General features: G+C 40.2%; 3 protein-coding genes across 3 annotated transcripts; 1 reads left to right on the top strand and 2 right to left on the bottom strand.

Annotated features, from left to right (window-relative positions):
- On the top strand, positions 2308–7255 carry LOC110266807. The gene is made up of 8 exons (XM_021111829.1): positions 2308–2377; positions 2964–3076; positions 3166–3787; positions 3912–4081; positions 4165–4890; positions 5410–6306; positions 6403–6621; positions 6722–7255. Exons 1-8 carry the CDS (start codon positions 2308–2310, stop codon positions 7253–7255), a joined length of 3351 nt encoding a protein of 1116 aa, XP_020967488.1.
- On the bottom strand, positions 7751–8616 carry LOC110266621. The gene is made up of 2 exons (XM_021111503.1): positions 8141–8616; positions 7751–8061 (listed from the first exon to the last, which is right to left on the bottom strand). Exons 1-2 carry the CDS (start codon positions 8330–8332, stop codon positions 7780–7782), a joined length of 474 nt encoding a protein of 157 aa, XP_020967162.1. The 5' UTR covers positions 8333–8616; the 3' UTR covers positions 7751–7779.
- LOC107615368 lies at positions 13444–14163 on the bottom strand. Its single transcript, XM_016317435.1, has one exon. The coding sequence runs from the start codon at positions 14161–14163 to the stop codon at positions 13444–13446; it is 720 nt and encodes a 239-aa protein (XP_016172921.1).

Genomic DNA, 14570 nt, shown 5'->3' with positions numbered 1-14570 from the left:
TTTGCTGATTTTTTTAGTTTGGCAAGCATCAAATCTTAATCTGTTTTATCTTTTAGTGATTCGTTTTGACTTATTTTAACATCCTTATTAAAATTATATTTTAGTTATTTAAAATCAAAATTTAATTTTGAACATCCTAATTCCATTAAATAACACTTATCCTAGAAGAGCATTTTGGTCTTTTTAACATATATCCTAAATAGAATATTTTAAATGTCTTTTAAACACATTAATATTAAAAGGTTTTTTTGAGTTAATAGTCAAAATAGTCCTCAAAAGATAAAATTAATCGAAATCGTCTCCGAAAGATACACGACTTGGTCACATTAATCCTTCTGTCAGTTGGATGATGACGTGTCACGTTAAGTGCCACGTGACACATGATGATATGGTGGGTTAATGCCACGTGTCACAAGATGGTTGATCTCACTTGACATGTAAAAAAGTTATTTATAATCAAAATAGTCCTTGAAAGTTTAAACGTAAGTCATTTTCATCCCTAAAATTTTAAAAATTAATCAAATTAGTCCGTATATATATTTTTTTATTTTTTCTTGATAATATTAAATTTGAAATATTTTTTAATACTACTAATTTTAATAGACATGTAATTGACAAACAAAAAATTAGTAATTGTATCTTTTCTTCTTAAAAATTTTTTCAATAAAATTATCTCTCTCTTTTAATTCTTCTCAAAATCTCTCTTATTCTTTTCTATTCTAAAACCTTTTTCTTACATTATCACATTTTGCTGGAATATATATATATACTCAAAATTGAAATATATGTATTTGTTAACCTAAACAAAATTATATGCTCAAAATCAAAATTTATGTATGTTAACCTAAACAAAGTTATACCACTATTTTTTTCTACTACATCTTTTTTTCCATTACGGTATTACTTACATATAGGATGTAATGGTAGTGATATTAAAAGTCAAAATTCAAGAAGCTCCACAAATGTTACTTCAATTTCAAACTTCACAAAATATTGAAAATTTGTTGCTTAATTATTATTATTATTATTATTATTATTATTATTATTATTATTATTATTATTATTAATAAAAAAAATTATATAAGGACTAATTTGATTACTTTTTAAAAGGAAAAACTACCATTTGTACCCATGAACTTTACGAACGCTGACAAAAGTACCCATGGAAGAAGAAAAGTGACTTTGTACCCATGAAAAGCTGGATCCGTCTGTCGATAGTACCCGAACGTCATTAAAACGTTAGCTCCGTTAAGTTAAAAGCCAACGTGGAACGTTAACTGCTTACCTGGCTTTTGAATTTTAATTTGAATTTTTTTAAGAACCTTCCAGGTGGATATAGAAGAGAGAGAGAGAGAAACGTTAGAGTCACTTCGCACCATTCCATCTTCTTCCTCACCACCCTTATGCATGCCCTAGCAGAGAGAGAGACGTGAACCACGTACTGAAGCGACGCCACCAACCAAGCCGCCCAATCACCTCCGTCCGCCCAAAACACCACTGGCGACCAGCATCACCCAATCCTTCTTCCATTTTCTTCTCCTTTTCCCTATTTCTTCCCTCCTTTGCGCGTAGTCACTCTGTCTCAGCGCGAACAGCCCCTGCTTCGCATCTTCCAGCCCGGCGAGGAACCAAGGGCGGGGAACTTTTGTGCCTATGTGACCGCCGCTCCTCCACGTCGCCCAATTTCTCTGTGTTTTATTGTTCACTTGTTTGCTGTGGCTGAATTTTCTGGGTTGTTTGACGCCAACATAGAACTAAACACGCTGTCTGAATTTGCTGCACACCACATGCTCGATATATCGCCTGAATGAAGTTTTTTATCTAAACCTTATATCTGATCAGCATAGGGCTTAAGTTTTGTTTTCATTAGGCATTTTAATTCACAAATATGCAATTTTCTGAACTTTGTGATGATGATTGTGATTAAACTTTGGTTATGCGCTAGTTGAATGTCCTTGTTTTACACCAAATTATCTATATGTTGTTGTCACTCAATGAAGAGATACCTACCTAACAAAATATAATTTGGTAAATTTTTCATATCTTATACAGTTGAAAACAATACCACCACCACCATAAGATAATTATAGTTTTCAGGGGACATTTTTCTGAAAACATTCACTATTTTACACGGGTTGGCAGCAAGCATAGCCTATTACATATTCCTCACCAAACATCATAACATATATATCTCAAATCATTATTCTATAAATCAATAATTGAAACCCCATTTTTCATGTAATAAATAATGGAAAGGATTAATGGATGTATTGGGATGATGAATGAGTTTAGCTAAAATTTCAAATAATGGCACGATTACTAGGCGATCTTGTTGCTTATCGAGCTACGGGAACTGGCCATATGGAACTCTTGGCAGGTTTGTTCAAATTTCACTCTATAAGAACTTGTCATGTTTGCATTTTTTGTTGGTATTCGTTCTGCAACATTATCCTATTAGGTGATTTCAGCAGTAGCTTAACTAGCTATGTTAAATAAGGTGGATGTAATATCATCATGAAACAAAGAAGCAATGATTTTTAAATTCAGTTTTCAGACAAAAAGGACTGGAAGGCCACTCACTTGTTTAGTGGTTTATTAAATTTTCTTTTTCCTCTTTATCAGTGTATTGGATGAGTCCACAAATGTACCTTATCAATATAATAGCTATAGTGCCTTTTGTGATTTTGTTTATTTGTGGAATCAGTAGAACATGTAGTTGGGTACATCTAGTTGAGTGATATAGCTATTACAAGATTTATACTATTATTCAAACAGTAGTATTTTGTATTCATACTATCTATTACAGTTTAGCTTCTCTTATTGCTTGTCTCAAATAAAGTGCAACTGTATACTGAACTTTTTGATGATGATTGTGATTAAACTTTAGTTATGCGCTAGTTGAATGTCCTTGTTGAAATAGTAGGTGTATTGATATGAACTGTTCATTCTTTTTTTATTGACAGAAATGGCTACCACGACGCATATCACATTAATAATACACCACAGAGGTAGACTTGAAAGGGGATCGGATGGCAAGTTGTGTTATGCAGAAGGTGAAATTACTGAGGCGGAGAGAGTTACGTGGATACTCTGAATGGCTTCTTCATTAGTGACCTACTGAAAGACATTAGGTATCCAATCATTTCCGATTTCTACTGGCGACAGCCTGGAATAGAAATTGAGGGTGGTTTGAGGCTTCTGCGACTTGATATGGATGTCGTTAAGATGTATGAAGCTGATGTGGAGAATGGACATAAGATTGAATTATACACAGAGCACCCAATTAGCCAAGAAGATGTTGTAGATACGAATGAAGAAGCTGGTGTAGAAGCACCTGATCAGGTTAATGTAACTCCATCAAGGAGGAGGAGAAAAGTTTGTGTCAGGAGGACTCCAACTCCAAAGAAGGCAACAGGTCCTAGAAGAATTCTTCACCTGGAAGGGGTACATACTGAAGCCCAAATTACAGAGGAGACCCATGGTGCAGAAAAGGCCCAACCAGATGCCAGCCCAAATCCATCAGTTCCAGCTGCACCAAACACAGTTAATGTATCTGAAGAATTTGCTACACCAAACACAGTTCCAGCACCATCTATTCCGCTTGACAACAATGCCCAGCCAAAGTCACCAACATACACAGAGCCACCCTCTACCTCTGATGATCCACAAGACGAATTTCTCACCCAATATGTTCCTTTACCGCAGAATCAACCCTCCTCCCAAGCCATGCCTGAACCAAATCCAACCCCCCCCACCCAACACCCCTTCTACCAATCCATCTGCCACAGTAAATGCTCCAGAAACACAGAATAACAACACAGAGGAGGGTACTGGAGGTAGTAGGAGAAAACAGATAAGGAGATCTACTAAGAGACCCCTTCCAACTGGATAAACATTTATCCCTAATGCAGATCCGAATAAACCTCCATCAGTATTTATTCCGGTGGATGGGGGAGAATATTCAGATGATGAACCTGGTGTTCATTGCTATGAGTCAGAGGGCCTCCACAGCATTGGAAGTGATGAGGATGACCAGGGAAGGTCATTTCCACAGGGCAATGCCGATGCACCTGTTAATGAGGTGAGGCTGGAGCTTGAAATGGAGTTCGAGACTCTGCAACAGTTCAAGAAAGCTGTAAGAAAGTTCAATATTAACCTTGGAAGAAGTATTTTTTCCCAAGGATTGATTCAACAAGATGTAAAGCTATCTTCTATGATGAAAACTGCCCGTGGCAAATTTACTGTGCCAAGAGGTCATGTCCGGTGAGTTATCAAGTCAAAACCTTTGTCAATGAGCATACTTGCCCACGGAACTTGCATTGTAAATCTGCCAATGGAAAATGGGTAATTGATAAGTTGGAAGAGAAAATAAGGAATCAACCTGATATGACAGTCAAGGATGCTGAGAACTACTTCAGAACTGAGTTTGATGTGCTTGTAAACGAAAGAAAAATTTATAGGTCAATGGCAACAGCAAGAGAAAGGATTGAGGGTTCCGACGTTGCACAATATCTTAGGCTTCGTGACTACTCCAATGAGATACTGAAAACAAATCCAGGTAGTACAGTAAGGATACATACATCTCCTATGCCTGGGTTGGAGAGTTTCTTATTTAAGAGAATTTATGTTTGTCTGAATGCATGCAAGAGAGGATTCGTTGAGGGATGTCGACCTTTTATAGGACTAGATGGCACATTTCTAAGAGGATACTATGGAGGCCAGTTACTTACTGCTATTGGAGCTGATGCAAATAATCATATCTTCCCAATAGCATATGCAATTGTTGAGTCAGAAAACAAGGACAGTTGGAAATGGTTCTTGGACCTCCTACAGGATGATGTCGGTGACCATGCAGCAAATGGCTTTAACCTGATGTCGGACATGCAAAAGGTAAATATATTGTATTTATTCGAAACTGTTTTAACTAACTAATTGAATAAAGCTTAGTCAGGTTAATTGGTTGTTGTAATTCGCTAAACTCAGTACTCTTTATCTGGTTTGTATATATTTTAAGTTGGTTGAATTGAAGGCATTTAATAGTCTTTGTGTGATTTGTATATATTTTAATTGATCTGATTTCAGTTAAGTATATTCAACAGATGGCATTTAGTAGTCTTTGTCTGATTTGTATATTTTTTAATTGATCTGCTTTCAATTAAGTTGGTTGAATTGAAGGCATTTAATAGTCTCTGTGTGATTTGTATATATTTTGATTGGTCTGATTTCAGGAAACTTGGTTCTTAATCGAAACTGTGTTGATTGGTCTATGTTAATTGTTCTGAATTTAGTTTAGTTGATTCAATTGATTGCATTTAGTTCAGTATCAAATTTTAGTCTAAACCTCACCTTGTGAAGGAGTTTATTGATTTATATTCAGCTGTCTTAGTCATTCATCCATTGTATGGTCAGGGGCTAATTCCAGCAGTGAAGGATATCATGCCAGGTGCACATCACAGATTCTGTGCCATGCATATCTATCAGAATTTTAGAAAACAATGGCCAGAGTTAGAAATGAAGGCTGCAATGTGGGCATGCTCAAAGGCTACTACACTACAAGAGTTTGAACTTGCAATAGGGAGGGTCAAGAGAATAAACCAGCACGCTTGGGAGTATCTTAACAAAATTCTCCCGCAACAGTGGTCAAGATCTCACTTCAGTGAGTACCCTAAGGTTGACTTCTATACAAATAACAATTGCGAGACCTTCAACGGCAAAATTAAAAGGATCCGAGGAAAGCCGATTATTACCATGTTAGAGGAAGTGAGAGGTTATGTAATGAGGATTTTGGCAAGAAACAAGAAGGCACTTGTCGGATATCATGGTAGAATAACCCCTGTGCAACAAAGCCGTTTGGAAAGGGAGAAAAAAGAGAGCAACTATTGGAGGCCCTTCCCATCCGGTGATGAAGATGGGAATGTCTATGAGGTTCAAAGGCTACCTGTGAAGGTGAGTGTAGACTTGGGGAGAAGGACCTGTTCATGCAGGTTATGGCAGCTTACTGGACTTCCATGTAGGCATGTCTGTGCTGCCATTGCATACCAAAATCGCAGGGCCGAGGACTTTGCTCACAACTGGCTTACTATGGGAGCATACAACCTAGCATATCAGTGGACAGTTCAACCTGTCCCAAGCCAGGAGTACTGGGAGAAGGGAAACCACTATCCATTGTTGCCTCCAGTGTATAGGAAGCCTATTGGGAGACCTACTAAAAAGAGAGACGCTCGTAGAGATGGTCCTAGAGAGAATCCTGATCCCCATAGAGCAAAGAGGAGATATGGCCCCATTAAATGTACATATTGTCTGAAGGTATAATCTTATATTCCATATCTCATTTGTTTACTTCTGCATATTGGTTGTATTGTAAAGAAATTAAAATTGCAATTATTGCTACTGTTTTCTCAGACTGGTCATAACAGCAGAGGATGTGACAAGAAGAAAGAAGCTATGGCTAGTGGAGGAGCTGCATCAGGTAGTGGTCGTCGGCATCAGGGTGCAGCAGTGAGATCTGAAGGTATGGGTGTTGATGATCTTGATGAGGATGCTGCCAAAGAGCAAGAGATGTATTGGAAAGAGACTTTGGAGGCAGCAGATGCTGAAGCATCAGCTTCAGATTCACCCAGTGTAAGTTATTTATATCCACTCTCTTCTTCTACTTATTGGCATGAAGATAAATTTATCTTGCATTAAAAATTTGAGCTAATGCAATTATCAACATTTATAGGTGAATGTTGATGATCTGAACTGTGTGAATCCTTCTGAAGAACCTATGGCAGTAAGACCTCCACCTTCTAATTCCTCTACTGCATATGTGCCACCTAGACCTATCATAAAGCCAACCATGTCCAAGAGACCAATTAAGAGGAGAAATATTAAGAGGCCACCACCGTCACAACCTTCTCCCCTCAGACCTGTCCCACCACAACCTACTCCTATAACGCCTACCACACCACAACCTTCTGTTGTTAGGCCTACATCACCAACTAACCAACCGCCTCCAAGAGTTACCAGACAAACAATGCATGGTGCAAGCCGAGGTACCACTACACGATTTATGCAATTCACGCCAACTCCACCATCCACAATTCAAACACCAGGCAGATGGCCAGTACCTGGGTTCCGTCCACCAACAGGAGCATCTTCAAGTGGCAACAACAACGGGTTTCTAGTGGCAGCAGCAACTCCACACCCAACAAATATGATTTTTTGTGTGAATTTGTTTTTTGATGAAGTACTTACTGTAATGAGAGCTCTATGAACTCTTATATTATGGTTTTTTTTGTAACTTATGCCTAGTAATTAAACAACACAACTTGATGCTTTCATGTTCATGGTTTGTAAAGGTTCTATTAGGTACATTTGATTTCCTACTGCTACATCAAACTCATACCCTCATTTTGAGGCTTTTGTTGATAACTGCATATGAGTAAATTACTTCAAGGTTTATTATAGCTTATGGAATGAATATTTAGTTCCATTTCCAGGTTACAACTTTGCTATGTATTTTACAATACCATGTTTCTGGCTAGATTAAGACAAATCACGATATTTATATTTTTTTTTGTCAAAATTGAGTTAACTCCAATCTAACAGATATCAAATACATTAACAATCATGGACATTAATGTCATAACACAACTTGACTTTTTCCACAACAAGTGAAGATAGTAACAGAGTTTCGAAGTTCATCATCATCGAGACCAACCAGCTTCTAAATTCATCATCATTGAAACCAAAAAGCTGCAGAAAAAGATCCTAGGACAACATACACCATAAGCACAGTTACATATTGATTAATTGGAGTAGATTCAGCCCTACACAAATCAGTAAACTCAAAAAAATAGTTATAATCCATGCCCTAATAGTTCTAATTTCACCCTGGAGCTTCCCTATCTTTAACAAGATCTTCACACTATTCTCTTCAATCTCTCTTCTTTGCCCAGTGAGATTGACCTCATGGTTACTACAGGAGCTATCTTGATTTTTTCTAACAAGGGCTCTTGCCAGTCTCTCCCATCCTCCGTCAATCTCATCCACCCATACAAAATACTTGCAATCCATCGTCTGTAGTGTGAAAGGGAGGAATAAGGAATCATTCACAATAAGTTAATCTGATCAGAAGTACAAAAACAAAAAGACTTACCTTCCATAGAGGACACCTTATGAACCATCTCCCAGGATTTGTTAAGGTTCCATATTGTAGCAACACCACACCCTGTCCACAAAAGCATTTTCCAGACAAAGTCTTCTCTTCACCCCTCTTGGAAGACGAAGTCCCTTCTTCGCTGATGCTTCCATTCGAAGAACATTGGTTACCTCTGCTTCTCCTAGACATTCTAGGGTTTTGAAATTGAAATTGGGGAAACAGTTGAAGATAAATTAGGGGAATGGGTGATGTTATAACGGTATATTTATGCTTGGACACGTTAGACTGCTGATTCAAAGCCAGGTAAGCAGTTAACGTTCCACGTTGGCTTTTAACTTAACGGAGCTAACGTTTTAATGACGTTCGGGTACTATCGACAGACGGATCCAGCCTTTCATGGGTACAAAGTCACTTTTCTACTTCCATGGGTACTTTTGTCAGCGTTCGTAAAGTTCATGGGTACAAATGGTAGTTTTTCCCTTTTTAAAATTTTTAAGGATGAAAATGACTTATGTCTGAACTTTCAAGGACTATTTTGATTATAAATAACTTTTTTACATGTTAAGTGACACGTTAACCAATCATCTTGTGACACGTGGCATTAACTCACCACGTCATCATGTGTCATGTGGCACTTAACGTGATACATCATCATCCAACTGACGGAAGGACTAACGTGACCAAGTCGTGTATTTTTCGGGGACGATTTTGATTAACTTTATCTTTCGAGGACCAAAATGGAGATCAGGATATCTTTCAAGGACGATTTTGACTATTAACTCGGGTTTCTTTGTCTTTTTAACTAATCTTTAAATATATATTTTAAAATTTATCCTCAAAAGGGGTAATTTTATTATTCTAAATTCAAATATAAATTTTTAATATTTAAAACAATGTGTTTTGATGACTCAATATTAAAACACTACTAGATTTAGTTTAAAATAAAATAAAAATCAATAAAAAAATATTTTTCTTTTTTCGTATTTAAGAACTTTTAAAATTTCAAATGCAAACTTTCACTTGGCGCCACACGTTCAACACCGTTATCCAGAAGAGCTCATTACTCATTAGCTATGTGTCAGAATTGAGAAATGATAACCGACATGTATATGTTTGTTGGGACCAATTCACGAGTCAATCCATCAATTTTAGCGCATGCCGCTCAACAGTACAAATTCAATTTGTATCCACAAGTTTTATGCATTATTTTCTTTTCTTTTTATAGAGCTAGCAACATTATCAGGAAGTCAAGAACTTCAGAAATAATGGAAGTAACAAGGGAGCGGATTCGGTGTGCCGAAATTCTTTGGCACACCAGTGCACATGATGTTTATGTTTGGCTGATCGGTGCGTCATTTGAGGTTGGCCGTTGGATCTCTCTGTTTTTTCAATCCAATGGTAGAGATTACTCTTTCTCTCTCCTCCTATGATTGGTTAGTGATTTAGGTGTGTCAGCGGGGTTAATTTGCAAATTTGACTTTGTAACTGGTTATTTTTGTTACAATAAAAAATTATTTGGGTTTATGTAGAATTAGTTTATCATGTTTTAAGAACTAAATTAATGGCTGTTAGTGATTCTGTTTAACGCTAAATCAGACATGATAGAGGAGGGCTGGGAGGGAAGGAAAAGCGTCGTGGACGTCGTTTGACGCATACAAGATAAGCTGCGATGGATACGTATCCGTCACTGACCCGTCAATGGAGTAATGGAGTTGCAGGAAGCTTTCTCCCGCGGAGTCACACTGCAGAGCTGCCTGCTCTCCGAAGTGCGGCCTCGGTCGTGACTCGTTGGTTCGGAGGATGAAGATCTGCATAGTGTCCCCGCCGGAGCTGGATTCGATCACTGTCGGATAACAATGAGTGATGTTTCGGCTAGATGCATGGCTTTGCCGGAGACGTCCAACAAGAAAGGATCAAAGCGGTGCGGGGATGGTGGGCGAGAGGATGACGAAGGAGAGGCCGATGGTGTTATGGGTCGGGCGGGTTAGGTTAGAACACAGTTGGTTGAACTTGGGTCAATCGTGATGGGCCTCTGGACTAATTTTTTTCCCTGAGATGCACATTTTTTCTGAAACCAATGCTGGGCTCAAGTGTTGGGCTATTAAAAGTGTTGTTAAAACTAGATAAATGGTCTAGTATGGTCCTTTTCATTGCACGAGTTGGTGCGGTGTCGAAAGAGGCAAAGAAAGGAAACGGTAAAGGGGGTGAAGAGGAGCGGTCTTTGTCGCCAGACAGGGCATAATCGAGTTTCCTGCCACTTAAATCCCAACAGCAGAATGAACACACAAGAGGGTGCATCATACTTTGGTGGTGAGGGCGAAGGTGAAACTGGCACAAGGGAGGACTCGTCTGAGGAGGATGAGGTAAGACTTTGTCAACAAATTTGTTTAGTCGTCCTTTTCAATTAATGTATTGACCGTTCATCGATTCGTAGTTCATGGCTAACTGAATGTATCGTTGTAGTTGGCATGGGACGATGCATCGGACGTTGCCTTGGACAAGGGTTATGATTCACAGGGCACAATTTGGTAACCATTCATTATTTTTAGTGCGCTCACAGCTCAATCCAGTGGGAACGTGGGTCTTCAAATTAGGCAAAGCTTTGGTGATGCAGCAGGTGTTTTAGTTTCTTAGAAGATCATGCGTGATGTTCTATGTTTGGACAAACAATGGGTAGCTATAGAAAACTGTTTTCGACTGTTATACTTCCAATTTGACCATATCCAGGCTGCTATATGACTTTATTTTGTAACGCTCTATATTTAAATTGGAAATTATTCTAGAGCATCCATGGTGCTGTATGAATTGAAATTGCAAATTAGTGTAGAGAGCATCCATGGTGCTGTGTGAATTGGAATTGTAAAGTAATCTAAGGAACACTGATATTTTGAAAAGTTCTTAGTTACACCGGTCATAAGATTGTATCATGTACAAAAAGATTTAAGTCTAGCAGTTGCAACACATCAACAATCAGAGCACAAAAATAGTTGTTGCCAAATTAGAAAAGGCAATCCAAAATAACATGGTCAGCTAGTTCATCAACCCAGTTGGATTCGTTCAAAATCAACAAATTGGACCAACAGCTCCACGTCCGGGTTGGTCCTGGAGATCTCAAAGACGGCCAGCTTCTCCACAGTTACGTTGCACTTGCGCAAGAAATCAGCCCACCCTCCGCCGATGGTGCCACAATTGCGGCTTCTATTGCCCCTGTATCTGGCGTAGTCCGCCCGGACAGAAATCTCCCCCGCTCTCAGAGTGACCATGACATCATCACTGACATCATCTCCAAAGTGTGGCACATTTGGCTGGGCAAACCAAAAAACGAGAAGGAGATGTACTTAAAGTTAAAGGCATGTGTAACATGAATGCAACGTGCATGAAGCCAAGAAAATGAAAAGGAAACTATTGATGATGGCATTATGAACAGTTAGCATGCAATTGGGTGCTTGTTTCACAAAACATTGGATATTGAAAAACAGCATACGAGGCATTACCAACAAATTTGTGTAATTAATTTCAAGTCAACCACGGCTCCACCAGATAGCCAACCATTAACAATTAAGCAACAGCACAACACAGAAGACGTGGACCACTTACGACGGCACAGAGGCCAACAAAATAAGAACCAGGAAAACAACAACACTTACTGTAGACCACCTAGGCCGCCACATTACTTTCAATAGAGGGAACAGCAGGGGAACAAAATAGATAATGTGGACCCCAAATACTGCCAACGTAAAAGGTGTATATATAGTGGAGAGGGAAAGCCATTACCAGGAAGTGGACGCGCAACAGCCTTTCTGTGATGTGCATAATGAAGTAAGCGTGCTCGAACTGAAATGTCTGCTCCACCTCAGCTACAGCTGCGCTCCTGGGAACATTGATGCACCCCGTTCGACGGCGAGGCTTTTGAGGAGCGCGTGGACGGTTCGTTGGCACCTGGGGGGGTGTGAGGTCGCCGGAGTCATCACCAGACGCAGCATACGTCCTCTCCACACCCGGTGCCTTAAATATGCGAACGCTGAAGTCGTCTCTGCCCTTGTGCTTGAACAGCAGAATGTTAAAGGGTTGTAGCTTGTAGTCATGATAAAACCTTTGCCATCCCCTCCCGAGAGTGATCTCTTTCAACCATTTGGGGCTGCATGCAATCTTGTAAGTACGGTCTGACCCGTCGGCGACCGTGATGTAGATATGGTTGCTACCCTTGGGGAGGAGACCACTGGGTAATGGTAGACGCTGCAGATATGGGCATATCAAGAAATAGCGTAAGAGATAGAACAAAATGCGGAGAAGAGAGTCAGAAATAATGGAAAGAACAGAAGAGCAAGCTTTAACCTACCATCGGTCGCGACGGCTCTCCTGCCGCTTTGATAACCCTAACGACGTCACCTTTCGCGTGTTCTTCCGCCTTCAACGCGTTTGCGTTGTCTTCGAGTTCGCGAATGGTGGTTTGATGCTGTTCCACCTCCGTGTGCAACTTCTTTTCCAACCGGCGGCATTCGTCCAGTTCATGCTTCCTTATACTCGCCCTGACTTTCGCGGTGATTGCCTCCATCCTCGCCGTCCTTGCTTCGTCTTGTGTACTTTGAAGACTGTCACTCAAAAACCTCATCCTCCGTTGGAGAGTGTCGATCAGATCTTCGGTCGGAGGTTCCTCGAGGTCGGCGGGACTAATGGCGAGGTCGTTGAGGGATTCCTGTGACATTTTTCTGGATGAAGACGGGGAGGTCTGCTAGACGACGAAAGCCCTTCAAGCAATGATTTTTTGTGACGGACTTGTGCATTGATATACATTAATCAAAATCAAAATTTAAGTTACGAATAAACAAATTAATACATTTTAATGTGGTTAATAAATGTACGTCTGCTATTCCTTGAAAAGTGAAGATAATAATGCCCCTGGTGGTTTTATCGTTAAAGGAAGAAAAACCATGGGGAAACGTGTGCTACATCGGTTGCGCAGAATTTGCAATAAATGCAAATCTTGGTAATGTGACGTTAGACTAGACACGACGGGCTGAAGGGCTATGGACTGCTATGAATAACGTGGCAGACGGGACTGGCGGTGAGTTTATAAAAAAAATGATTACTTGGCTAGGCAATGGGGAGTCACCGATTGGGAGGTCAATAACGGGGAAAAATTGTATTTTCCATAAATAACATTTTTTATACGAAACAGAAAACACATAAATAAAATGATTGCAAAACGAGTCATCCAGTGGCAAAAATCATTACATACTACATAATACATATATTAGATAGGATGACGAAAAAAATATTGAGAACACAATCCTATCCTATTAGTCAAAGAGGTGGACAAACAGGATCAACTCATAATCTGCCCGACAATGCACGCACGGAATATGAGCAGCACCTCCATCACCGTCGTTTAAGTCCCACCCTCTACCATAGCGTTGACTGCGGTAAATAGCACCCATGTTTCCACGGCTTGGACATGCATGCGATGAACAGACTAAATTCTCTGCGTTTACCATTGGCAGGCGACGCATGTGTGTCCACGTCCCCTGGATAACGTCGTGGAACACCAATTTGCATATTGTTAAGGCACCGGCCGCCTCAAGCACATGAAATGTTTGTAAGCCCTTGTTTTTTGACTCGAAGTCATCGCGTAGCATCAGCATCATCGACACCGTGTACTGTGCTGCCGAATGGTCCTGGGCTGCGCCAACTTGCATCGTTTCCATCCCCGCAAGACGACTCCCGCCGAGGAAAAGGTCAGACACAGCAGACCGAAACAGAACTTCCAGGTTCCCGCTCTGCATGCATCGCGCTAAGAAGTTTCTTCCCGCCTGGCGCATGGGACTCATACTCCACCACCGTTGGTCCCAAATTGGAATCGAGGCGAATTGGTAAACGATATCCTCCTCCCCTGCGTTGCGTGCAGCGGTGCACGACATCCTGAGACTGCACAAGTCCCTGACGGACTGTGCTGCGGTCCTCCCAGCAATTAAGGTCCAAACATCGTGGGGAAGGTTGGCGGGGCCTGTCGGATGATACATCTCCTTTCCTTGTATTGAATGCATGAGACGATTGATGAATGTGCCGTTATGTGTAAGCAGTGGACAACACAAAGGCTCCAAGAAGTTATCGCAAAGGCTGTTGTTTACGGTGTCCGACTGTCCGTCTTTATAGTCACCCGGTGCCGTTTGTGATTGAATCCCATAGGTTGTGTACCGTGCCTCTACACCAACTCAGCCACACTCACATCGATTAGGGAGCCTGCCGATTCATTCCCGTCGCCTCGCACACGGCTTCCTTAGCAAACACGTCCCTTGTATTCAAAGTTCTTTTTGTTGATATTTTTTTTTTAAACTTTCCGGTCATTAACTTTATGACTTTCGTTTTGTCCATTTCGTCGCTCGGTGATTCCCAATTTCTTTTTTTTTCTGTATATTTTTTGTAGTAC

Source organism: Arachis ipaensis, chromosome B09 (assembly GCF_000816755.2).
Source record: "Arachis ipaensis cultivar K30076 chromosome B09, Araip1.1, whole genome shotgun sequence".
NCBI lineage: Eukaryota > Viridiplantae > Streptophyta > Magnoliopsida > Fabales > Fabaceae > Arachis > Arachis ipaensis.
Note: the sequence above shows the minus strand (reverse complement) of the source record. Positions and strands in the feature narration are given on the sequence as shown.

Bases quoted from the DNA above. Each gene is read 5' to 3' on its own strand.
- LOC110266807 (XM_021111829.1), top strand. From the start codon at position 2,308: ATGGCACGATTACTAGGCGATCTTGTTGCTTATCGAGCTACGGGAACT. The intron at 3,788-3,911 runs GTAAATGCTCCA...TCCCTAATGCAG, and splicing joins CTACCAATCCATCTGCCACA to ATCCGAATAAACCTCCATCA. The intron at 4,082-4,164 runs GTGAGGCTGGAG...TAACCTTGGAAG, and splicing joins CCGATGCACCTGTTAATGAG to AAGTATTTTTTCCCAAGGAT.
- LOC110266621 (XM_021111503.1), bottom strand. From the start codon at position 8,332: ATGTCTAGGAGAAGCAGAGGTAACCAATGTTCTTCGAATGGAAGCATC. The intron at 8,062-8,140 runs GTAAGTCTTTTT...TTCACACTACAG, and splicing joins TAAGGTGTCCTCTATGGAAG to ACGATGGATTGCAAGTATTT.
- LOC107615368 (XM_016317435.1), bottom strand. From the start codon at position 14,163: ATGTATCATCCGACAGGCCCCGCCAACCTTCCCCACGATGTTTGGACC.